Source organism: Anser brachyrhynchus, assembly GCF_964034855.1.
Source record: "Anser brachyrhynchus genome assembly, chromosome: 2".
NCBI lineage: Eukaryota > Metazoa > Chordata > Aves > Anseriformes > Anatidae > Anser > Anser brachyrhynchus.
The window spans coordinates 81,334,804-81,362,103 of record NC_137695.1 but is presented as its reverse complement, the minus strand read 5'-3'; the positions used below and the strand labels follow the sequence as shown (position 1 = coordinate 81,362,103).

General features: G+C 40.0%; 1 protein-coding gene and 1 long non-coding RNA gene across 2 annotated transcripts in view; one reads left to right on the top strand and one right to left on the bottom strand.

Moving 5' to 3' along the window:
* The window catches only part of LOC308190223, a 36,490-nt gene extending 24,944 nt beyond the window's left edge, over positions 1 to 11,546 (top strand). Inside the window, exons 2-3 of the long non-coding RNA XR_013947014.1 lie at positions 9,448 to 9,569; positions 11,232 to 11,546. This is a non-coding gene — a long non-coding RNA (uncharacterized lncRNA). The remainder of the gene's footprint in view (positions 1 to 9,447; positions 9,570 to 11,231) is intronic.
* The window catches only part of MYLK4 (myosin light chain kinase family member 4), a 31,749-nt gene extending 10,958 nt beyond the window's left edge, over positions 1 to 20,791 (bottom strand). Inside the window, exons 1-8 of the mRNA XM_080581275.1 lie at positions 19,885 to 20,791; positions 10,118 to 10,193; positions 9,102 to 9,567; positions 8,244 to 8,263; positions 5,290 to 5,395; positions 4,335 to 4,428; positions 3,523 to 3,632; positions 2,285 to 2,426 (exon numbers count right to left, since the gene is read on the bottom strand). Coding sequence (XP_080437401.1) covers positions 2,285 to 2,426; positions 3,523 to 3,632; positions 4,335 to 4,428; positions 5,290 to 5,395; positions 8,244 to 8,263; positions 9,102 to 9,567; positions 10,118 to 10,193; positions 19,885 to 20,544 — 1,674 coding nt within the window. The 5' untranslated portion in view covers positions 20,545 to 20,791. The remainder of the gene's footprint in view (positions 1 to 2,284; positions 2,427 to 3,522; positions 3,633 to 4,334; positions 4,429 to 5,289; positions 5,396 to 8,243; positions 8,264 to 9,101; positions 9,568 to 10,117; positions 10,194 to 19,884) is intronic.
* Positions 20,792 to 27,300: the final 6,509 nt, after the last annotated feature.

Sequence of the window (27,300 nt, the reverse complement as noted above, 5' to 3'; positions counted from 1 at the left end):
TATTGGGCTTTTAGCAAAGTGTAGTATGAAAAAACATCATACAAGCATCTTTTGCTTTCCTCCTTGGTCAGATTTCTCTGCATGGGTACCCCCCTGCTATCACATAGCAGTCGAGGTTGGGTGTTCTGTGCCTTGTAACTGCTGCTTCTCCTTTGCATTTCAATTTGACATAAGGCAGCAGTTCAGATAAAGAACTCATTAGGGGAAGTGGGACAGAGAACACAGACTTCCAAAGAAAGGTTTCAGGATGCTGGCACTGTGATTTTACAGACCTTATTAAGCTGACACTGGAATTTAAAAACAAAAACAAAACAACAACATATTTTACAATTATCTTTTAGCTTTACGTTTCCGAGTTCATGGATGTTGTGGCAGTAACTGTCTGATTGAACACTGGTATGTTAGCTAGTCACATCAACTTCACATTTTCATTAGATATTATAGCAAAAGGTGGGATTCACAGGTTAAATCCCTCTGGATTTTCACATGGCCAAATGTAGTTCTTCATTCTCTGGCAAGAATCCACTGGCTTCCTAGAATTTGTCCAAATTCATACAGAAAGGACTGAGAATAGAATTTGGCCAATTGTCTTTGAAATGTAAATATCTAAAATAGAGTCTTGTATTCACTGCCAGAAGTTTTATAGCTACTCTGTCTTGTTGCTCTTTGAGTCCTCTTTGAAATAAAACAGCCCTCAGCACTTAAAACATTAGTTAACCTTTGTCACCATTACTAATTCTTTTTACACGTAGGACTTTTAAACACCATATGTCCATGGTTTCTGAGGTCCTGGATGACTATGGTCAGGATGGATTTCTTTCAATTTCAAGCTTTCTTCCTCAAACTCATGTGTCTGTGAGCAAACAAAACAGAAGGGAGAGGCCATAGCTGGGTAGCACACGAGAAGAGAGGTCTCTGCGAAGAATTTCTTGGATTATATATATGTCTTTATGTCAGCAGTTTGACCTCATATTTAAACTGTGCCACCTCCAAGAACATAATCAGCGTGTCCCAAAGAACTTTGTGAAATTCTGCTTGACAGGTTTCTAGTTATCAGTATGTTTATAATCAAAGAGAAAAGTGAGTCTGGTCATTGATCAGCAACTGAAGCAGATCCCAATAAACATCTGCTCATTTGCTTAACCAGTACTATAATATAAATGCTAACAACATTAAAGATGTACTATGTTAACTCAGTTATTACAAGCCAAAAACAGCACTTGTAGTAAAAATCTCATCAATGAGAAACCCCTCTTGTGCGCTTTTTGTTTCTTTTTGCTTTGTTGTAAAGCTCAGGGATCATTAGGGGGCTTTATAACCAGTCATAAAACTTAAGACATCATCCCCTTTTATTCCTGCACTAAATAATGGTAAGAAACATGTCTTTTATTTGATAAAAACCTGGTTTAAGGGAAAAAGATGCAGCTTAAATGTCCAGCTTAATGAAAAATACCGTTACAACATGCTTTCTGAGGGGTGACAGTTAACCATTAGCAATCAACTAGTGTAAGAACATGCAATTGGTGAATTCATTTTTTGAAAGAAAGAAGGGGAAATTTTGTGTATACTGTTAAATAGTTCACAAAACTAAGCAAGCTCCTGATGGAGAATCTGCTACCCTTTTCTGGACTTTCAGCTGTACTGGCAGCTATTGTTAAACACAACACAGAGATGCCATATCTGTTCCATCAGCCACTGACTGTTTTTTATTGCTTCCATTTTAGCAAGTACATTTTAATGTATTTTCCCTCAGGCTGGCTATCTACTGATGCCTTTTCATGACCACAACAGTGCAGCATAGACCTTAGAAAGATATGCTGGGTTTTCACTGACCACAAACGACCCTCGAATGACCCTGCACTCACTCTTGCCTTGGTTTCTGCATGGTAAAAATGCAGTTAATTCCCATGGCTGATGCATAAGACAGAGATCTTGTGCAGCTGAATTAAGTAATAGTCACACAATATCTTGAGATCCAAATATCAAAATTGACAATAGCAAGATATTGTAGCCAGTTGCTGGCTTTCTATAAATTAATTCTGTAGAAAACTCAAGAGCTATAGGGCTTGATGACATGTGACCACATCTCTCATCTAAATTACTTACCCCTGTAATGATTTAACTGACTCAATGTGGTTAAAGTAAATACCCATCAGTTTAAGGAAAGCAGAATAAGGACATTTGTTGTTTCTGCCATGGGAATCTGCTAAGCTGTATAGCCTATCCTGAAGAAAGAGAATTTCTACAGCTGTCATTGCACAAAACAAACATGTCAGTTCTCTACCTTTAGATCCAAATGAAGAATGTACATTTGGTGCATGTACTGAATTCCCTCGCAGATCTGTTTTATGAATGAAATAGTATCCATCTCTGTCAAATTGCAGTTTTCATCAATAATTCTGTCAAATAATTCTCCTCCTTCCACACTGATGAGAGAAAGACAATGAAGTGGTGACTAAGCCCAAATCCAAACCCATGTAGTTACAGTAATACATAATTTATACAATTGACTATTTTAATCATTCACAGTCAGGGAGGTGTGCAATATGAGATGGTACTCTCATCTGAACTTTCCAAGTACTGGGTTTTGATGCATATCGTCCTGAGCTTCTTCAAGGCATGAGAGCCCAGTCTCCCATTCATTGAGATGTGCCATCTTGGGAGGTAGTTTTGTACCAGTGGAATGAATGAAGTCACATGGAAAAACAAGACAATATGCTAGACAATCTGCATTTAAATACTTGGTCTTCTGCCTCAGAGTTTAAGGGGAACGTGATCCAAAATCTCAGTGTGAAGCATGCAAAATCAGTGAAAATGACTTCTTAATTTCTTATTACATTTCAGAATGTCTCTAGCTTACCAATTCATATCTACACAGACTTTTAGCTTTTGTGTTATGCTAAACATGTAGATTAAATTCATAGGGCTATATAAGAATATACTGAAGAGTCAAGATCATATGACTTCTAACCTTTTCCGATATATTTCATTGTTTTAATTACATTATTTTTGGCTTCCTTAAAATATCTTTTTATCTTGACTTTAAGGCAGCAATTTTGAACCCAATTAGCTTGATAAACTAGCATAAAAGCCAGGTTAATCCTTCTGGGGACCCAATATAAAGATTATCTGCAATATGGACAGTTGGCTCCTCTTCACTCTAAGATGTATTTTCATTTGCCTCACAGAACTGGAGATATTCTGACATGTCTGTTTCTTAGCTGACACAAAATACCATATGAAATTAAAGAGAATCTGTATAACAGTACTTTAAATGACGTAATGGTTTTAAAGCACCAGTAGTGTGGACCATCACTTGAAAAAAATGAATAGATGGTTCCACGGGACAACTTTTTCTTTAATTCTTGAATTTTTATTTTTATTTTTTATTCCTGGGGACATCTTTTATATCTTTTCACCTGTTAGAAGCCTTATTTCTAATATCAGGAGAAAGTAAGAAGGAAAAAGATAATTCCAGCAAAAGTGGTAAAGACGGAAAGGGAAAGAAAAGAACACACTTACTATTCCATTACTAGGACAATATCATTTTTGGATTCAAAGGCATCATACAGCTGGATGAGGTTCACGTGATTCAGCTGGTTCATGACACTTATTTCATTCTTCACTTCATCCTGTAAAAAATCATGAGTACTGTTTCAGAAGCCTTTATTCTAAGAAAGCTACACGAACCAGGACATCATCAGTTTGAACCAAACATCTACATTATCGTCATGTTTTCATTCATGGCAACCATACCCAGGGTTTGCCTTTGATTGCTCCGGCAGTGGTAGATATCTCTGGACTGAACTCATAGCTTGAGCAGGGGACTGCTTCAGTTATATATTAGGAGAAAAAGGAAGGGGAAAGAAAGAGGGAGAGCACCGATGGGCAACTGGTGTGTTCAAAGATATATAAAGAAAAGACAGAAGTGAAACAGGATTTGTTTCAAACAGCTGTAGGTATGAAAAATCAATATGTGTAAGAAATGTCCAAAACAGTCCTCAAAACCTCCCTTTGCAGTCAGGGGAGAAAGACTGGTACCTCCATTCAGCCCAACTATTTTACGTGCTTTGGCTTCAATTATGCCATTCTCTCCAGTGACTATAAGGGGATTCTCAGTGATCAGCTTGGCCAAAGACAGCTATGCCTTAGACAGATGGCTGAGACAAATCCCACCCTTGAATGCCATTAATGACACAGCTGTCATGAAAAGGATGCTATGCATGGCTTTCCTGTGAAAGCAAGCCCCGGATGGCTATGAGGTTTGCAAAACATGCCAGACCTGTAGCTGAAGAACAATGTGGGATCCATTATGGAAAAAAGACTCTACCAACCTTCTCTTTAGCACCTCTGGCTTTTATAATTTTGGCTGCTAGCTTGAGACCCGTTGCTTTTTCTTCACATTTGTGCACTTGACCAAATCGCCCTCTAGGGAAAAAAAAAAAAAATCATCCAGTGGTGCTGGTGTTGATCCTGAATGTAAACTAGGTTATGCACAGCAGAAATGATCCTCTCCCTAATGAGCTCCATTTCAGTTGCTCTATCGTTGCTATTTTGTTGTGTACATTAAACTTGTTACTACTCATTTAGGTGCACCAAAATCACACTGTTTTAGCTGATATTCCATCTGTATGATTCAGTAATACTTGCTTCATTACATCTAAAAGCTTTTAATATGTTATGAGGTATCCCAGGCAAGCTAACAGCCATACATACTGTAAGGATAATAACTCACTTAAGTGTACAATCTGCCTCTCTCCATGTCATCATTCTTCTCCAAGGGAAGGATGTGATTTCATTAGCAGCTGCTAAGACCATGCTGCTATCAGAAATTACATCACTCTATCCTAAATTATGTCATCATGAGAGATCAAGCAACTCTCATCAAGCAACACGGCCTGGCAGATTAGCTTTCTGATCTATCTGAAAACATGCATTTTCAGGGATGGGCTGTGCTGATGGGGAGAAACCTACATGTCTCTACATTCTGCTGGCTGCAATGTGAAGTACTACAGAAACATAGGAGCACCGTCACAGAGCCTGAGGGCAGCTGGCTGACCTAGAACAACACCAAATACAAGCCAAGTCTGGTGATGTCAAACCTTCAGCCAAAATTCACTCACACAATAAAATCAGCCTCCTGTTTTCATTCCTCTCTAAAGCGCTGTTAGAACTTAGACTTTCATGACTTTGCCTCTAGTGAGGCATGTTGCTTCCATTCACCTCCTGGGGTGTCTGGCTGTAAATTTTTGCCTTGCTTTTTGTCTTGATTGGGTTCACTTGACTTACCCTCCCAGGATTTCATTCTTGTTGACGTTATAATAACTGCTGATCCCCACCCTTTTGGCTGAGACAATCCGGTGATCAAATGGTGCTGGTGGAGTAGAACTATCATCTACAAAAGAAAAAACAAACAGCATATGAGAGGTCACAAGCAATGCTCATATATGTCTCATATATTTTAGTCCCTCTTCCCCCCAAATACGTTAAGAACTGAATATACCTACTGTAAGTTATATAGATAGTTCTTTGTTATTTAAAAATCGTTTTACTCCAGAGCTCTGGCTCAGAAAACGGGGTGTTGTAATTGGGAGCTACACTATCAAGACAACCACTCCTTATTTAGTTAGCACTTTTTGCATTGTGAGTAGCAAGAGTAGCAAGAGGCAAGGTGAAGACAGCTAGACTAAGCCAGTGTAGCTTCATGCCCACAAAGAGCCTGAGCAATTTGCTTAGATGTTTTGGAAGGAATCTGGCTTTTTCTCTAATCAGATTTTTTTTTTCCTCAGGGACTGTTAATAGATGAGTATGTACTGTAATTCTCTCTTGGGGAAGGAAGAGAGAATGAGATCTCCTGCAAGCCCAGCTAGAAGAGGTCATTTCCCTTCATGGAAACACCTTATGGTGTTCATAGTGCAGAAATCCCTTCTCTACTGACAATCTGATTGACACAACTTGTCATTCTCCCCAGCATGGTCATTGCCTTTAAAGATTGCGTTTAGAGCTTGTGAACGTGATGGAGTTTCATCCCGGCAGGTAGCACCTGGGATTTCCACTATGGCTCAGGGCCCAATGTAGTAGGACACATGCTGCTCTGAAGAGTTTCTGTGCTTAATAAAAGAAGGCAGATAAAGGCTAAAAAAGGACACGGGGAAGGGATGGCTTCCCAAGATCACCCTGCAGTGGCTACAGAGTTTTGACACAAACGCAGATCTCCAGTATTATTGTTCAGACCTTCACATGTTGGACCATTCTGCCATCCTGATGTCAAAATCCCTGCTGGAGACCAGCCCTGCATGCCTAATTTCTCTTTGGATTTTTTGCAGGGTGTTGCCATTTCAATTTCATACCCATGTTGTTTTTCATTTGATTGATAATCCCGAGAGTGACCTTTGGCTGACCAAGGTGACAAATACTTCTTCAACTGGTTGGGAGGGCTAGAGCCACAGTGTTTCAACATGAGCTCTCTGGTCTGGAATGCTGGCTCCCTTTTGTGTGGGTCTTGTTGAGCAATTTTAAACCAGTCATTACTCCAGTGAAAATGATTAAAAACACAAACAAAAAACCCATGACAGCATGTAGCTGGCAGGAACACTTTGGTCATTAATGTAACAGTGCATTGTCCTTATTCACAGTGAACGTCCATTTTTCCAGGACACCAGCTGTGTACCTAGATTTTTTTTGACAGTATTAATAACTTACATGGTCAGGAAGTTAGTTCATGGTCAAGGAATTGAGAAAAGCTGGGACTCCTGGAAGTTTGCCACCTACTTGGGATTCTGCAGAGCTTGAATTGCATGTCCTTGAGTATAAGCCTTTGCATGTTACTGAGACCCAAAACTTGCCAAGAAAACCTCTATCCTACAGGAAGAATTTGACCATAATGGCACAAACTCCAAGAGCCCCAGCATGTAAGAGACAGAACATGGATTTTGGAAAGCTCAGTTCTCAAATGTTACCAAACTTTGGGCAAGGAAGTGCTCATTTAAAGAGGCTAGATTATGTGCCAACATTTTAGCTTTCAAGATTTTCTCAATGACAGACCCTCAGTTTTAATTTTCCTACACACCAAAGGGAATTTCTCCCTATTAAAGAATGTTCTGCTCTTACAGATGAAAGATGCTCCAATAGAGAGAAACTAACATTAATGCCACTGGTAACAGTTTACAAAAGCTTAAGACAGATAACAGAGTTCACAGTTTTAGTACACTATCTCTTATTTCTGCTACCAAATCTAAGAGCCTAGCATAGACATTTAATAACTGTTTCCTTTTTCCACTCCACCCTCCACTCCCAAAGCAAAGAAATTCATTGTGTGCTATGCGTGCACACGCACATACATATAGCTTCAAGTGCATCAGGCCACCACCTCATGTTCTATCATTTCATATGCAGGGATAAGCACTGAAATCCTCAAGCAAGAGATCTAATGTTAGAAATCTCTGCTTCACTCTGCTCCAGAGTTCATTGCGTGAACACCATTTATCTGACTGTTTGGCAGCATCAGTCAAGCTCCCACACAACAGTCTGTATTTCTTTATTATATAGACTGCAGTTGTTCTCAATTCAGATTGCAATGGTACTAACAGGAGAAAGTTGGTTTTGCAGGCTATGTCCAGAACATTGTAGATTCTGTGTTAACACATGTTCTTAGTACTTCCACAGGTCAACCAGTTTTACCACATATGATGTAATTTCTCCCACTACTTTATATCTACAAGTTTTAGCTCACTGTTATTAAAAGAAGAGGGAAAGAAGATGGTAATAGTAGAGTAGTTGTGGGAGAAGCAAATCAGTTGCTACTAATTCCTGTCAGAACAGAAGTCTCTACGAAAAGATGATCCAACTCCTCAGGCAGTAAATTTTGGTATAATTTGATGCAAGCAAACAGAACCATGGTATTTCCCACCAGTTTAGGATGTGGCCCATGAACAACTGCTTCCCATTGCAGTTACCATGCTCTTCTTTTTAATAATTATGATCATGATGTCATTCCTTTTTACAGATGTCTTTGCCTGATCATCACTCTCAATACCAGTGGAATCAAATGTTTGGGTTTTCCCTTTAGGACTACTTTCTGTAAGAACTTTTTTTTAGTTTTACGTATGCCACCAGCACTTTCTGCATCTAGCCTGCTCTGTTGTCGTCTTTGACTAGGCCTTCAATGTTCACCCGATGCATACTGCTACTACTATGCTCAAATTGATGAGTCTGCTCAGTGACTGAACTATAATTTCCTGTACCTTTTCCGCAGCCTTTACACCTGCAAGGACAAAACATGGCATTAGAGTACAGTACACATAAGCAGAACAAATTTAGAAATATACATGAAAAACACACAGACACATATTGCATTAGGCTATTTCATGTTATGGTGTAAAATAATAAGGTCAAATAAACTGGTTTAATAGTCACTTAGAGGAATAAAATGACCTCTAAGTAATCGTGACAGCAAAATGATTGTCCATTACTGAAATGCCCACTTGAATTCTACTGATTTTAACATTTGGCTATCAATCTCACCTTTAAAGCAATGGGAGAGGACTGGGATTTCATTCTGTTCATATAGGTTCCTGAGAGCTTAAACTGGTTTATCCCTGAAGGGCTAAATATAAATGCAGCACAGAAAGAATTACAGTAAACAAGTTTATCAGTTTAATCGCCTGGGCAAAGTTTCACAGTTTTATATTACCAAGTAAGTTACTAAATGTTGTAGTAACTTAATTACCAGTTGGTACGTGGCCTAACCTAACCTTACTTTGCTCACAGGTTATATGATGCTGCAATGTATAAACATGGCAGAGTGGGAGAATTCTCCTCAAAGATTAAGAATAGCATCACAATTTCCATCGTCCTAACCTTTCTCCCAAGCAAATCATCACAGCACACTGCCAGTACCATAGATTGCCTGTCTGTTCTCAGGGTATAACTTCAGTTTAGAGCTTAGATCTCAGACAGGTAAACTAATTTTCCACTTTTGTATTAGGCTGTATTTTCACCAATATTTATATTAAGCAGCCACTTTGACGTGAAACTTGAATTATGTGTTTTTCCAAAGCAAGTATCTCTTAAACATGTATAGCCTAAGTTTCAGATCTTACCTTCCCTCTGTTGCCTCTTCATCTTGGCTTTGTCCTGCCTCATCTTGATTTGGAGAAAGTGCTGGTGGTTCCTTATCCTCTTTTTCATTCTTATCAGCAACTCCTTCCCCTTCATTCTTCCTCTCTTCTTGTTTTTCAGCTACAGATACCCGATGTTGCTCCTTCCTCTCCCCATCTGCTGGGGACTCACTCTCTATCTCCTGCCCATTTATCCTTTGACAAGCATCATCAACGGCTTCTTCTTCTTGCTGCCTTTCTGTAGTAAAGGATTTCTGAACAGAGCTCCTCCTGTGTCTGTTATAGCTTTCAAAAGCCAAATTTTCTTGCTTCTGCTCTGGCCCTTCAGGATGAAGTCTGGGAGGATCCATTTGAAGCAGAACAGAACTTTCCCTCTTGGCATTTTCCTGGTTGAGTTTATCAACTTCTTCTTCATGAGAGCAGGACTGGCTCTTCTGTATGGCCCCCTCTGTAAGTAAACAGATCAAGAAGGAATCTGTCAGTAATTCCCTGACAGTCAGTAGCGGTATTAAAGTAGGAGTTGCATGCTCAGCATAACTTCCATTGCTTTTTGAACTAGGCACTTGCTATCCTCTCCTACTTTCATGTTCAGTGTAAATGTCTCATAAGCAAGAGAAGGGTTATAAGCTTCAGCAGAGTACTTTTTCTTTAAAACTGGGATGTCACGGGCCACAGATTCTTTCCTTTCAGACATAGCACTGGAAAATGTTTTGCTCACTCAAATTTATTATCAGGTTAATAAAGTCCTTATGCAAAGCACTTCTTTGAGCAGTTTGCCACTATGTGCATAGGCACATGACAAGTTAAGTTGCTTGGATGTGATGGCAACGTGATGTTATAGGGACAATTCTCACTCATGCTGGTGAGCATGCATGTAACCCAAACAAGAGCTGCTCAGGAGAGTAAGGGTTATTTTTGTGAAGAAGTAAGGGCTCTGCAGTTGTACCCTTAGGACAAGAAACTGATCAGAAAAAAAAAATAATAAAATAAATTCTAACCTGTTGAATCTGGAGGTTTCTTCTCTTTTATAGAATTTGTTCCCGTCTCACTTAAATGTGACTTTTCTTTGATGTCCTGTGGAGAAGGCAATGGATATGTTAGTGCGTACAGTATTCATGTTGCATTGTTCCTCATGAAGCTGCAGCCTGATTTGTTTAGTCAAATCCAAATACTCTATGATCTAACTCATGCTTCTCCTATGAACGACGGTGCTTTTTTTAATCACTACCAAGCTGATCAGGTTGGTACTGGTGTAAAGCAGGAGAAATGATCTCAGTTGTAATCAGTATCATTGTTGGCATAAAAACAGCCCAGAAAAGATCAGGATTGAGCCTCAGGGACTGAAAGAAAAGCGTTCCAGGAATGAGCTGTTACCCTGCACCAGCTTTTGCTGTTAAAACTAGGTTAGTTAAAACAAAACTAGGAATATTTAATATTCTACTAAAATTTTTAGTAACAGTCTTACTGACATACTGCAAAAAGATTTTTGCTGTTAATCAACGTCTGGTAACAGCATTTCTAATGATCCATTAATTTATTACAGGCTGACTGAAACAGTTACCATGAATCAGAGCATATAAACCATCCCGTCAGCTTTGTAGTGTTCTCTTATCTACATTTTACAATGTTACAGTGACATCTAGAGGTGCTCTATGCTTAGCCAGTTCCTCAAAAACTTAGCTATTACTTCTATGTTTGTCCCTGTTTACAAATATTCCTCTGCCATTTGCTCAGTGCATTTTTTCATTGGCCAGTCCTCGATGTGGTAGAAAGGTGACCAGTGCTTCTTTTCCACCTACCTTCTTCCTCTCACAGGACTATGGAACTGGCACCATTATTAGTAGTAATAGATCCAAAAGGTGTGAAAAATGCAGATACCTCCAAACATTTTCCAGAGAGACTACTTTCTCTCTTTGAGCAGCATGGTACGTTTCAACAAAGTATACAGGGGTAAGGCACTAAACTTTGAGTGTTTTAATCATGTAAGCAGTCCCACTGCTTATTCATATTGTACTCTGGGCATGAGTCAGTCCTGTTACTAAACACATTTCTGGTAATCCCTCTGCATTTTTATGCCTTTTTTTTATTTTATTTTATTTTAATTTCATCAAGCTATGCAGAAAATAGGCATGAAAGAAACACCCTGAGAAGCAAAAACAGTTACGAAAAACTGGATAAAACTGCATGGAGGGATTTCAGCAGGACTTCTTCAGAAAATCTTAATCTGCAAGGGACAAAGAAACTGTACTGTGAGCATGAGAGTTGAGACTGACAATTCTTTGGGATGCAGTCAGTCCCATGAAGGTGCAAGCCGCAAGATGAGAAATGTCTAAATACAACAAGCCAACTAGCCTTGAAATATAAATTGGAGCCTTGTTCACATGGAATTTAAATATAAATGTCTCGGCTCCAGGTGGATCACAAAGAATCAACCAATGCTCATTCTGTTTTTCACAGTGGAAAAAGCACAGAAAGAGGCACGGAAAAGCCTTGGAGTTATTCATTCTGCAATGTGACCGCAATTAGTAATGCACTCGGATTCCTGTAAGTATGTCAACCTCACCACACTGCTGAGGACATCAGCTCTGATCAAATACAGTCAGCTGAGCAAATAACCAGAGAAACGGCCTCCAAGCTCTTTGATGCATGGTGCCAGATTTCACTTCTGCATTCAGAATTAATTGCAGGCACACAGTGCTTCCTACTCAATATTGCTGTAGTTTGCAGGTGTGAAATACGGAAGCCAGCTTTTGAAAGTCCAGCTAGTGGAACATTGGATGATGCTGAATATCTGAAACTGCCATGGTGTTACATAAATTACTACAGTGTTTATTCAAGCATCACTTCTGATCTCTTATATTTTAACAGCAGAGGAGGAGCTCATACTAATCCAAATGAGAGCGGAAAAAAAAAAAAGAAAATACAAATAAAACATTTACTGGTATTCTTCAGAATTAATCAGTGCAACAATTTGCAATTAGTATAGGGCCGGTAGTGCATCAGAATAAGAAAAACAAATACGAGGACTAGATATTTGACTGATACAATCTATAGACACGAGTGGCCTGTCTGTGCACACTCTAGTTCACTCCATGTGAAGGGTTTTGCTCTTAGTAGCAGCATGTGACTTCAACTTGTCAAATTATAGTCCAGCAATAAAAATATGACTTTCCCCTCACTGTTTCTTCCCTTGAAAGGGTGAGATCACACCAGATCTCCTGAAGTTGAATGAAGTCAATGGGCTCCTTCACCTGTGAGCAGCCACGGCCATCACACTTCCCTGAGGACCTCATCTGAAAAGTGTGGGGGTTCGTAACACGCTTCTTCCTTCAGTGTGGGTACAGCTAAGGGTCCTTTTAACTTAATCCTTATGGGATTTTATTTATTCATGCATTATTCTTCCTGAAATTTGGTGGTGTGACTCTTTTCAGTCCATACTTCCTAAAATTATATGAATTAATATTTCTCAGTGCAAATTTGCCTCCACCCTATTATTTTCCCTTTCTTTAATGACTCGAATATACACAGTGAGGTTTATGGCACTACAGATATTTTCCCTACTCATACAAGCCTGAATCTTTTAATGAAGTTTTCATTTTAGTTCCAGAAAAGGTTAAATATTAAAATTTAAATTGTAAGCCTACAAAATATACCAAAGCAGAAAGGTGTCTGTACCCATACAAGTTGGTATTGTGTATTCAAAAATACATTTTCCAAACTTAAACATACTCTTTCATATTCATATTTCATTGCTAGACCCTAAGTAAGAGAGAGAGAACAAAAGCCCACATGGTGATAACAGAATAATGTAAGATACTCTGGTGGCTAAAACTCCAGTATAGATCACAGAAAAAAAGACACTTTAGGAAATTATTTAAATTGACTTCAGAAAGTATGTCATGAAACCTGCAGAAATTAAGCAACAAGCAATCGTATGTATAAATATAACATATTTTAACAGAGATTTCAAGTGCAGTGAGAAATTAATGTTTTTTATAGACATCTGACTCCTTTTTAATGAGCTGTACTTAGTTAAATTCCTTCTTTATACTGTAGCAGTCCTAACCTTGGAATGTTTTCCTAGCTAACTTTCAATTTTTTTTATTCACCTAATAAAACTCTTTGATTTTTTTTTTCCTACTGCAAAAATTTTTGTAATAAATGGCCTCATGAAGCAGCCCCAGGCTTTTAGTTAGAGGTCCTTTATCACTCCATTGCATTTCTCTTGATGTTAGAACATTACGTTCAACTTCAGTCGGTTGATACCAAGACACAAAACTTTGCATACGCCTAGAGCATGCTTCTTACAGAGTTTCTCTTTCTCAGGTTTTTAATATACTTTGCAGAGCTTTATTATGGTTTTTGTATAAGACCTGGTCACCATCCATTTATCAACATGATTTCAGCAACTCAGGCTTTGTGAAGATTTCTTTTCACTACCAGACAGAATTCAGACATGGGTTTTTCCACCTGAGCACAGCACAGTGGATCCTCTCAGCATCTCCACACTGGTACACAGGAGAATGTGTCATGTATGAAAGAGACCTTGGGGCATCAGAGTGCATGGTGATGCCTCCTGTGCTATCCCCAAAAGACAGTATCCATCCTTACCTTGCTCTTCAATATAAACCCTGTTTTTATCTTCCTCTCAAGAACCCAGCAATGTAAAATGTGAATGCATTTCTGATTCAAACTTATTAATGAGAGAAAATGTACACATGGGAACTCTGCTTTTTCTGTCAGGTGGTACATCTGCCTCAATATTATTTTTTTCTATGCTACACAACCCACTGGCACCTTCTGGCAAAATTTTTGATTTTCCACAATCTTTACAGTGCTCCTCGAACTATATAACGAAATCACTTTTCTGTATAAACCAAACCCAAGTCACAAGACTCTTTCAGTCACACACACAAATACCCCCGAGCCATGAGTTATTATCTCGGAATAACGTCACCCTAGGTGAGACAGCCTCAGATCCACCCCTTCTCCATACTGCTTGATGTCCTCTTGTATGTGAGAACTGATAGGGTCCCATGTGCTTCACAGGTGCACATGTACGTCATATGTACCTGGGCCACATCCCAAAAACTTCCTAGGTGCTATTCTCCACATTTTTCACATTACCAATAAACATCTCATCCTCTATAGCGGGCTTCACTTTTGTCACACTGTGAGAAAGGAGGGGAAAAGTCAGCTCAGAAGTCAGTAAAACCCATAAACCACCCATCTGCCAAACTACTGGGGCAACTTTTTGCAATTGTATTGGTTGAGTAGCCTCATTGGTATGAGAATATTTCACAGGTTTACATACTTAGCTGAGCTAAGCATGCAATGATATGCATGGCAAATATGTTCAGACTTCTTGAACCACTCCTCGTAAGTTGCTTTTGGGAAATCACACCATTGGGAGATTTCCAAAGGGTTACAAACTTCAAAAATCATCCTCTGCAGCTCTGATGACTCACTTTTAACTGGAGTCCAGAAACGCAGGTTTCCTAATAACGCACTTCATTTAACACCAAGGGGCTTTGGGTGGTGGTGGGGAAGATCTGGGATTTCTTTATTTCCCTTTTACAGACACACATTTTCCTGTGGCACCTCACCACGAAGGCAGCACACACTGAAAGGAATGTGCTTGGACTCATCCCAGGCTCTGCTGGGGCCGCTGCCCAGCCAGGCATCGCTGCTCCGCATCACTGGTGTGTGCGCACCAAACCCAGGGTGCTGCCAGTAGAGCACCAAATTAATTACGTTCCTGAACAGCTACCCTTGTCATCAAAAGCCAGCATGGTGGAGAGCCTGCCTTTAATTGGTGGTCTTCTGATGACTGGCGTGGGCAAAGTCCTCTTGCCTGGGCAAAACCCTCCTACCACTGTCTCCCCTCTTCAAGGAGCCTTTTGCAGGACTCCTCTCCAATAACCTGTCTTGTCTTGCTCCCCTGCACTTACCAGTTACCTCTTTGTCTCATAGGTCTCTCTAGATTTGCAAAGGAATTGTAGTGGATTCCTGAAATGCTGACTGTAACACGCAGCACTGATGTCATGCCAATAAGCCATATGAGGGTGTATGCAGTTATTCAGAAATCAGAGGTGCCTGCTTTAATTCCACACGTTCCTCAGAGGTATTGGGGGAGCAAAACCACAGCTGCAGCAGCACCCAGGGCAGGATGCTACCCAAGGAACATGACAGCAGAGAGCAAGTTCAGAGGCTAAATGAAAGCAAAATTACACAGCATTCTGAATTGGAAGTGCATGAAAAACCTCCTGTGGTTGACAGCAGGGGAGAGAATGGGGCAACATTAGATGAAGATGTCTTGTCTGAATAAAACACCCTGGTTTTATAGAAAGTGAGGGGGGAAAATATAACTTTGATATTTTAAAGCTCACTGGAAAACTGGAATGCTCTACTGAGGAAATATTTAGGTAAATGCATCAGTCCTGAGGGACAGAAAAGCATTCCCAAATACAAAGGCAGCTAAAGCCCATGCAAGGCTGCAAAGGCAGCACTGACGAGCTGTGTTGCCCAAGCAGTAGACGACACATCTGCTGAGATCCTACAGAAAGATTCTGCCCTCAAAACCACTGAGGATTGCAGAAACTCTTGCAGACAGAATAAAAAAATGAAAATCAATTCCTGCCTACTTGGCTGGAATATGAAAAATTTACAGAACACAGCCAATCTGGAGAGAATGTAAATAATGCATAAGGGACCAGTTAGTATTTGTAGGCAAAGTGACAGAATGAGAAGAATGGTAAGAGGCTGAGGCTGAACAGATCTTAAAACACAGGTGGCAAACAGAAGTTTCATTGCAGACTTCTGCTAAAGCAAGCAGTGACTTGCAATCACAGTGATACCCGCACAGGAGGGACAGAGGATTGAAACAGAAAGCACAACTCCCACTGCTGGGGAGTTTTAGTGTGGGAAACAGCCTTAAATTGCTAATAGTCATTAGTCCTGTGGCAACGCCTGTAGAAATGGCAGGAGACTGAAATTATAGCAACCTGCAGGCAAATGCAGAAAGTTCAGCACCGCTTTTATGATGGCAACAGAAGGGGCTTTCTGACTCTCCAGGTGAGTATTTGCAGGTTAATAACATAGGATCTCTAAGCCATTTAATTTGGAGGGAATAAGTGAAGTATCGCTTTACCCTCTTTCTTTATGGGTGGAAGGACTAAGACTGCAAATGGAGTTACAGAGTCATTTTGCAACAGGATTATCACGGACTACTTAGAAAGGTGAATATGAGGAAAACCTCAGGACTTTTAAAGACACTTACTGTAGAACTGCTGATTTCCCTGGGTGGTAGTAGTGAGAAAATAACTTAAAACAACAAGTAATGCGTGCTACTCCTCTCAGCCACATGGTGACGGGGTCATGCTGTATGCGGTGGAAAATGGCTGGGAGACATTTGGCAGCAGTGACAAAGCACGAAGTGTCTGCAGGCTACACAATATTATAACTCCAACCCCAAACAGAAATAAACTAACCTCCTGTACGAGGCAGCAGAGGTATTTCAGGATGGCAGTAAAAGGCAGGAAAGCAGAAATTTTGTTTCAGAGAAGAGTGATCCCTATATTTTGCAGAGCACAAAAAGTCCCTGTGGAGGCTGTGATCTGGAAACTGTTCCAGCTGCTGCTGAAGCCAGAAGAGAGATTACACACCCCAGCTGCTTATCACCACTTCTCTACCTCTCTCCCGTTGCCCTTCTTCCCTCCCAACAGAGGCAGCTGTCCCCTTTGTTCTGCCTTTTCAACTGCTCTCTGCTCAATCCGGTTCCGTAAAATGAGCAAGTTAGGAAAAAATCAAAATCATCCCTACAATTAAGAAAGCAGAGCACCTCTCCAAAGAGGGAAGGATGGAAGGGCAGGTGATTTAGCAGTACGTAAGCACTGCTTTATCCAAATGTATGGTGGCCACTTCTTGCACAGCTTACTAGTAACTAAGGATGATTGGATTATTTTGCAGACCCAAGCTGTGGACAGCCAGGTATTTATCAGAAAGCTCAGCCACTATCAGGCAGCACGTGCTGGTAGCTTGGGGAGGGTGGGTGACAAATTGGCCCGTCACCCAGGACATCTGACCACCTCCAGCAGTGCACAAAAGCAGGTGCTGTCCTTCCAAAACAACTGTAGAGAGCGTATCATTTTGCTCATGGCCATAAGGGAACAGAATAGGGCTGTCCATGTCTGGAGCGATGGCAGGGTTGCTCAGTGATGCAATACAGAGTCCACCTGCAGTAACACCGATTTTGGTCTTACCGACTGGTGGCCAGCACTTCTGTGTTGGTCAAAATTGTCTTCAGGTGGGGGCTGGGGACAGCGATAAGGACTGTGTTAACAGAATAAAGGGTTAATTTTTGCACAACTGGGTAGGTCTGTTCATTGCTATGCCACCACGTATCACTGATATATTTCAGGTGCAAAATTCTGCAAGGGCGAGAAGATACCCAATCCGCTATTTCTCAATTTCTTTTTGAGAAATTCCGTTTTGCTTTTCTTTTTCTTTTGTCACAATATTTTAAAACTCCATTTGTAAATCTATCTTGAATAAGTGGCAGGCAGAGGCACAAGCAACCGACTTCACAGTGTCTCATGCACCTGGTGTTTCACTAACTTGCTCAGAGATGCTGTTTCTACCTCCTCAGGCAGGGGAGAGTGTTTGTCCTGAACACTGATGAATGCTGGCTCCTACCAAACTAACACCCAGGCTCAGCAGTCTCTGCTGAAGGATATCATACCGTTTTCCATTATTCTTAATGCAGGGCTGAATTCAAGTCTGTTTTTACTTAAAACCGAGATGACTGAGTGTTTACTAAAGCCAGCTGTTGTTCGCAAGATAGCTTGATAATTTTATGATGGTCCTTTACTAATAAATCAAACACACAGAGAGGAAGGTAATGACAAGCTAACATATGTATGCTATCTAATAAAACAAACATAATATTAACAGAGTAATAATATCACCAGCATGACTCCAGACGTGCTCCTGCTGCCTTTGCTAAGCCCTGGTGCTAGACAAGCTCCTACTGAGGCCACTCTACATTGCCGAAAGTCTGCCTGAACAGCAATGAATTAGCAAGGGGATTACAAATGGAGCTGCTGCTGGAATAAAGACAGAAACCCCCCTCACACCTCCTCTTTTTGAGTCTTTTTCAGTAGGCTGCCACCGGCAAAAAAGCCAGCACGGTCCCCTCCTCTCTCTTCCCCCATGTTTCTACAGCAGACGACAGCCTCTGTCACCGACACAGGCAGAGCTCTACCTCAGGCTGCAGTGATCGCAGCTTTACACAGATGCCCTCTGCGTCTCTCTCTGTGCATGGGGCTTTCACAACAGATGCCTTTGTTGGTGTTTTAAAAAGTAAAAAGTAAAAGAAGCCTTAACTGCAAAATAAATAATATTTTCTCATCAAGGTAAGGGCACAAAAGAAGGAAACTTCTCTTTTGTTCTCCTGCATTGAAACCAGCCCGACCTGATGTTCAAAGAAGGCCTGTAAAAAATCACTTTTATTGCCTGTCTCCTTTGGTAGGGCAGCAACTTCTCCCCCCAGTTACCGATGTCCTGGGAACAAGGCTGTGCATGTTATATCCTTACATGGTGGCAGAGCAGACAGTTCAATGGATGGAGCTTTACAAGGAGCTCCTCTGCTGCTGTTCAGCACCAGCCGCCGTGAAGTTTCCCATGAGGGCTCAGATGCTTCTGGTCTAGCTGAGAAGTGGGGCTGCCTACAAATAAGCCAGCTGAGCAATACTGGGCGCTTCTGTTTTCAAGGGAGGCCATTTCCAGTGATAACTTCACACGATGCTTCTCCTACTCAAAAACTTTAGAAAACCAATCTCCCTTAATTACTCTTTAAGTGTATCAAACAGTGAAGCCTGTATGTGATCTTTTTTTTCTTTTCTTAAGGGGGAAAAATAAAGCAAAGCAGAAAAAGAATATGAAAGGCAACCTTTTTGGTTCACTCCGGGTTCAGCATACTTTGTTAGAAGAAATTCCTTCATTTTCTAGTGCTATTGGGCTTCTTTACCAAACAAAGAATAGTCAAACTGCCTTACAAGGGCCTATTCTACTCAGTGGAACCTTTCAAGAGATTTTTGTGGTCTCTTAATCTGGCCTGTAAAGAACAGAACGAAACTCCCATTACGGTGACACAGGCATTTTTTCCCCTGAGGAAGTTTACACAAGCCACAGCTCTGGTTACAGTAACCTTACCTCGGATCCCAGTTTAGAAGCCCTCCCTCCCCACTGATGTCAGCAGAAATACCAGATTGGAACAGCACACTTAAGTTGTTCTTTGAAATAAAGGACATCATACACATGCACAGCCCCAATCCAAAGTCCACTGTAGTCATCAGAAGGTTTTTCATCAGTTTCACTGAGTGTAGACTACACGACATACAACATGACTCCTGAAACTTGATTTCCCCCGATCATTATAAATCTGGTGAATATCACAGTAAAATGTATATCCAGGACCCAAGCCCACTGAACTCTGTGACAATCTTGTCACCGATGTCAGTGACCCCTAACTATGTATTATAACTGTAAGGAGATCATTAGAAAAAAATAAACGGGGTTATCACTAAGTAGATTTTTGTATCTTTTCCACCAAAACTTGCTCAGTTTGTTCTAATACGATTCCTTTTTAAAGCATATGGGTTGTTCTCGCTTAAATGTTAATGAAATGACAGAGCTAAGCATACAGGAGAACATATCTGTGGCTTGCAACGATTCTTGACAAGATGAAAAACAAACCTAGGCTCACCTTTTCAATTTTCTTCTTGAGCAGGGCACCAGCTGTTGTCTGCGAGAAAATCTGCATCCCAAAACCATGTCCAGCTCCTTTTGTGTAATCACCGAACTTATAAAGCTTACGTTTTTGAACATGGTGTTTTAAGCTTGAATGATGAATTATTAATGTCTTAACCTTTTCAGCCAGAGGCCCTACAAGCTTCTGTATTCCAGAAACACTTTGCTCCAGTCCATCTAGTCTTTTAACTTGCTGCTCTGCATTCCTGTTTATATCAGAAAGAGATTTTTTCATTGTAAGGCAAAGCCTCTTCATTTCATTACTTTTTAGATTTTTGTTTCTTTCCATCCTCGATGCAGGTTCAGATGTCTCCGCTTTTACAATCTCAATATCTTTTTCAATGCAACAGATTTCTTGAGAAACACTGTTAAGCTTCTTAAGGACATTGTCTTGCAGAGTCAACAGCTTATCTATTTTTTGTTCAAGGGAGGCAAACTTCATATCCATGATGTTAAAACTTTCAGATGTGCTGACATCACTGCTTTCAACATGAAGAATTTGGGGTGGCTCCATTGCAATATCAGGCCCTTGGTTTTGCAGAGCATTTGGATCAAATATTTTGGCCAAGTTGTTGACCTTAGTTGTAGAAGAGCTCTGCCTGCTGGATGTGGTCATTTTGCTGGCTTGTGTAGGAAGAGAAAATGCTCTGATGCTCAGCTGCTTGAGGACGCTAGCAGTTGCAAAGGCTTCCCATCCAGACTGCGCAGGTATACAGGCTACTTTGGCAACTCCAGCTCAACTAATTAACAAACTACTCTCATACATTTGACTAAAACAGAGGGAAGAGACACCCAAATTATTTAGGAAGGAAAGCGCCTTGAATCCATTCTTTTTTTACATACATATCTGTTTCCAAATGAAGCAAATAGAGAGGTGAGCATCCTAAATGCACTCGGTTCAGTGACATCAGCCCTAGCAGGGACAGAAGTATTTGCACGCCAAAGGAATTTGTCAGCAAAAAGGCTACACGATATGTGAGAAGCCTCTAAGGGCAGAGGCGCCTTGGCACTGGTGCTGATGCTTTTCAAAAGCCTAGTATGCAATGTGATCCCTGCTCTGAAGAGAACAAGGGCCCTAACAGGGACCTTAAATGTGGCTGCTTGAAATTGCTACGTCTTAAGGTGTGCTTTTCAGATGAAAGCCTCTATTGCTTCAGAAGTCTCTTATTCCAGGCAGGAAGTTGATAGAGTTGTTAAAAACAAATACACTACAGAAAGTAAAAGAAGGAGATACTGGAATGCAGATACTTGAAATAGTCAGAGCTTTTTCTCTACCCCATAGCTAGCTCTCCACACAAGCAATTCCCTTCATAGCCAAAATATCATTTACTTCTGTATTTATTGAGACTATACTAATTTGCCACAACTGAAGAGGCTCTTACGTTTTACTTTGATCTGGTCATATAAATTCCAAAATACAAAGTTTGATAGAGAGTCTATTCTTTTCTTTGTTTGCCTGACAGTAAAAGTCTCAAAACCAGTGGTTAGTATTCATAACTCAGACAGTTTGTTTAATTTTTTGCTTCTGCAAAAGGCTTCCATTTTTTTTTCAGAAAGACAACATCGGACAAAGAAGAATCAGCATGACTGGGAACAGGATTCCCCTAGGCATAGGTCTGAATTGTTGGTCATTTTTCATGTTGGTTGGAAAAATAAAAGCAGATCTAAAAAATAATAAAACCAGAACTTCTCATCTGAAATCAACCATATTCCACATGAACACAAAGCACATTAGTATGGATCACCTTGAGGAAAAAAGGCTGTCTCTGAAATACAAAGAAAAGGTTACCTTGGACAAATGACTGCCACAGATTGACTACGCATAGGTCAATCTGCGCTGGTGCGGTGCCTCTTACAGAAAACAACAAGTCAGCCCGCTGGTTGGAAGACAAACAGACTGTTGCTCTACTCAAAGGATCGGATCAAGAGCTTCTGAGATCCCCGTGATTTATTTCTTTTCCCAACCTCAGTTTCTCCAATCTTTAAATGAGGAGTGTGAGGAATTATGAGGTAGAGCACATAGTGATTTCTGAGTATCTACCACACCATATATCCTGTCAAAATCAGTAAATCAGTTCTGCTCATAAACTGGAGAATGTGAAAGGTCTTCTCCTTATTATTATTATTTTTTTTGGTGCCAAGGATGTCTTTTACAGCCAATCACAGCTGATGTTTTTAAAAGTTTCCAAAGGCATTCTCACACAGTCATTTATGAATCGATATGTAGACAGTGTTGATAAGCTAATTCAGGAGCTTGTTCTTAGGTTACCACAGGTTAATAAAGGAAAAATGTTCCTAGGTACATTTGTCACCTCCTGAGAGCAGCGTGTTACTGTGAGTGAAAGGTGACCTGTGTCCATGCGTGACCCTAAAACGTGGATTGAAATCTTTTCTTTACATAACAGACATTACCAAGAGGTGACCACCACGTGTTATTGTGTGTAGCATGTTCGCTGAGTGGATTGAGAAGGTTAAAGGATTTTAAAATAGGAAACAGGACAGGAAAAAAATGAAAATAAAAAGACAGGGAGTTTAGAGATCCTTATTTCATTGTAAGAATAATATACAGGACAGCAGTTAAAAAAAAAAAAGAGGAATGAAGCAAGGAATACCATGGAGTCTACTACAGAGAGCAGTTATGTTTAAACCCTTTTGCCTTCTTTTGTTCATCTCTGTTAGAAAGATAACTAAACCCTTCTGACATTTTCACGTTTGCAGAAGCCCGTTAGACACAACCTTCCAGGAGAGGTGTTTGCATGACTGTAAAATGGACTGGTTTGAAAAGCCATTTACCTTGGGTGAAGCATCCAGGCAAAAGTTCACTGAGAGCTTTCTCCTTATCCCCAGGTCCCCTGCAAAAACACGAGGCTAAAGGTTTGTTGTACCTCGCCACCCATCCAGCTAGGGCTCCTGCTCGGGTGGATTTCACAGGGAAAGCTGTCAGCCACCAGGATCCTTTCCAAAAGGAACATTATTTTGTAAATGCACGGAAACGATAAAAAAAAGAGATACAGATAGTAATGGTAAAATCATGTGTTATATTACTGCGCACAGCCACATATGTTAAACATTTAAGTCTCTTCTAACAGTTGTCCAGGGAAACGTTACATGAAATACCTCAAACCAGTACTATAAACACTAATAAAAGTTTTAAGCACTGTGAGGTAAGATCCTATTATCAGGTATCTTCTGTAAAGTCCTATTGATTTAATATTATGCCATGACATGCAAAAATGCCAGACACGTTTAAAATACAAAAAGTCAGCTACAAAAATGCTTCCTTACAAACTCATCAGTATGTGCTAGTTCTGTCTGAAGCTGAAGTGAGCTGGAAGAGAGCACTGCAGTGTAGTGGTTAGAAAAGAGGAGCAAATGAAAGAAATCTAACAGCAGCTTGCTTTCTGGACTCAGCAAGCTCCTGTCAGTAACTTCTTCAGAGCTGGGAATCTGTGAACCCTGCCTCTTGCTCTGCAAACTGGCAATGCTCATACATGTTCAAATACCTCTCAGGAGTTCAATGGGAGTCAATTATTTAAGGTAAAGTCTTCTGTAAAAAATAGTATTATTTAAAGTATTTGAACATTTCTTTCTTTGCAGGGTGCAAAAGAAATATTACAATATCTCAGAATATTAGCAATATGCCACTACATCGTGGAATTGACAATATCAGCCCAAAGGCTGATATTGAACACTGGGAATTTTTACACACAGTAACAAACACCTGCGCTATATAACATAGTGCAAATCAGCTGTGATAGTTCGTGGTATTTAATAATCTGCCAAGAGTCTTATTTATATCCATACAATCGCTGCTCTTTTTGAATTCTTTTAAATGGCTCATATATAATAATAATAATAACAACAACAACAACTGTATTTCTTTTTTCTTTCAAGTTCAGTGGGAAAAGCTCTTAAAGAAGCATGTGTAATTTTCAAAGTATATGAGCACCTAAAGTTTGAGAGAAATAGCAAAAGAGTAACAACGGAAAAGTGGCTGCTCCTGTCATTTTCACATTTTAAACACCTCTACAGACATCATAAAATGAGTCTGCAAGAGATGTGATAAAACTCTATACTTAGCATTAGTGTTACATTTGTGAACAAGATGCATATTTATGGTTAAAATTCTGCCATTAGATGCATAGAAATTGATAAAGGGGTTAAATGTGAAGACCGGGCAGGCTAGAGAAGCAAAAAGTCTTTCTTCTGCTTTCTCTCTTGAACTCCACCTGTGGTCAGTGTTATTTTCTCTGGACACATGAATATGAAAACCTGGCTAGCATTAGGAAATTACCACCAACCAGCCAGTTTGCTACCCCAGGTCCATTAGCTCTCTGCTTCTGAACAACAAGCCCCAGGTTCAGAGATGCCCAGACCAAGCTCTTAGCACGTGCAAAGTCTGTGAAGGACAGGAGGACCTCAAGCTCCGTAGCATTTGGATGTCAGTCTCACAGGTATAAGAGAAAAACAACTTAAAAAAAAAATCCTGATAGCCCAAAACATCCAAACAGTCTATAATCAGTAAAAAGAGCTAGTATTTGCTTTTTTAATATATATTTCAGATGTGAGAGTTTATCAGTGCAAAGAAAGCCCAAGAACTGCTTTCTGCTTAAAAGAGATGTACATTCAATCTTCACCAGCTCTCGGTCCTCTGACGCTACTACTGAGATGCGAAGTTCCCTGCCTTGCCTTCTCTTCTTCTACTGGATTCGTGTTATAAGGATTTTTCCTCCCTCTCCCCCAGTTTTGAACCTGAGTCTTTTCAGTTTAGCTCAGTTCTTCACATTTCCTAACTGTTAAAGGCCCAGACAGAGCACCTCGTAAATTTACTGCTGCTGGCATCAACCATTTAAACAAGAGCACAAGTGGAAATGTTTGAGTCCTGGAGTCTAATTCCAACTTTTTGGGCTGTAAGCTGTGCAACGGGATATGCTGAACTGAACTTTATCTGGAGAGTACAGTACCAGGCTCATCTATCTCAAATTGGTCTAAACAACATATCCCCCAAACTCCCATGACTGGTTTGATATTTTACTATTACGGAGGGTTGGGGTGTCTTTCCAGTGCTCTTCTCCCCCAAATAAAATGGGGATGCCTGCCGTGCAGGAGTTAGCAGCATGTGTGTGACGCACGCTCCACATTCCAGCCATTGCTCGCTCCTATGTGTAAGCAGCATGTGTTCTTTTGACTTTTCTGTATTTACGTCCTGGCAAGGATCAGGTTTGCATAGGGCATATATTTATGAAAAGAAAGAAAAGGGAAGTGTGAACAACTAGCTTTGATTTACAATAGCTAGTTTAGACCAGGCCACTGTGACCTCCACTTTCAGAAAAAGAGGCATTAGAAAACAACCTCCCCAATCACTCAGAGATGAATTTTATATGCTTTTACACAACCTAGGTAAGAGTGGATAGGATGAGATGTATTTCAAGTTATATCCATACCGAATCATCCTGTACACCTATTATTAAAATGGAGGGAAGATCTGGAGGAAAGACAGCTGTCTTTATGCTGCTAAAAGGCAGCATGTAGCAAATCAAGTTTTTCATACAAAAACTTGGCTTATACATTAAGCATTTTAAAACTTTCAGTGCTGAAGCTCCCATAATTTCTGTAAGCAGTCTGTTGCAGTGCTGACAATTTTCAGTGTTAGAAAGTTTTCTTAATCTAAATTTCCCTTTGTGAAACTGAAATTGATTATTTCGTGTCCTATCTATGGATGACAAGAACAGTTGTCTTCTCCTTTTCAGACGCCTTCTACTACTTGAAGCTTATTATTGTATCCCTCTCTTGGTCTTGTCTCTAGTGTATATGTATATAGTACACATAAAATCATTACCAGTGTGAGTGGACAGCATTTTTGTTAAGAAAAAAAGGGGGAAAATGCTCATGAATATTTTTCTTAAAAAGCTGCCTTACTACTGAATAGAAAGTGGAAAGATTCAAGAGTGGGGTGGAATATGCAACCAATTCCTCTGTGAAAATGGTACAGGTCAGCTTCTTAAGTTGTATCTTCTAGAAACAAAAGTAAGATTTGGCTTTCCTTTGAACATATTGATTTCCTCTTCTATTAAAAAAAAAATAATTGCTCACATCCATAAAATAAAATCTCAGAAGAGATGAAAGAAAAAGAGACATTCAGAAATATACAGCAGGAGTTAACTTTTCAGAAGCTCAGACAATAAAATAATCTATTTTTTTTTAATGACTTAAATTAAGACCTTTGTAAAATTAACTTCATCTACAACTTCCTTGTTTTTCTGCCATCTTTTCCCAAGCTGTTTGTTTATTTTTAATCCTTTCAATGTCTATTTTGTGCGTTATAGCACATTGCTCTATATATCTGGGACTTACATATTCTTCTTCCCTCCTTAAAAATGAACTCTTTCCAGCAATCTCGACCACCTTCTTGTCCTCAGCTTTTATCCCAGGGTTTATCTGTACTCATTCATTTAATGAAAACTTAGCCATAAACCAAGAAAGAGCAGGGAATATATGTATGCCTACTTTTATCAAGTTCTACTACAAATTCACTATTCTAATGCTGGATCTTTTGCAAATAAGCAATAACAATCTTTTTCTGAAACTATGATCAAGGGAGATGCAGATTTTGTTCTCAGATTCGCCTTATATTTTGTGGTTGGACTGGCCTTAGGGCTTAGCAGAGAAGTTCCAATAATATTGTGTATCTTTGAATCATTGTTGTATTTTACAGACAAATCATGTATTTGTATTTTTCCCCATTGTGATAGTGGTCATAAACTGCAGACGTCCCTAGCAAGAAGACTTCCTCTTTTAATCATTTGCAAACAAGGCATTTTGAGGAGGACCGTTACATCATTTACAGAACATTTATTTAGAAATCTCCAAAGCCTCAAATAAGAAACAGCTTTGGACTACGGGGTACAGGAGAGCCACTATCTGAAACTTTCGGGGATTGCATATGCTAGTCACGAAGCAGAGAAAGTACTGTATACGGTAGTGCACAAGTGAGAATTAAAGCATGTCTGCTCTTTCTCTAGTACACAACAACATCTCCCTGAGAAACAATATAAGCTTACAGCTGCTCAGCTCTGAAACAGATTAGAGAGCAAGCATGAAAGCTATGAAACAGATTCAGAAAGTCACGCTGTTTACAGAAAGTTCACAGACGTCAATGATGGTAGGAGAGGAAAACCATTTTCTCTCCCCCCTGCCACCTCCCAAAGGAATCAGGGAATTTATCCAAAATGATACATTTCTACAATCAGCAGTCATGTTGGACTCCTTCACCATGGGGGCTGAAATAACTGTATGGCTAAGATTAAGTGACATACAGTGTCATAAGTGATATACATTTATGGCTCCCCTGGGGACTGCCCAAACCATTAGT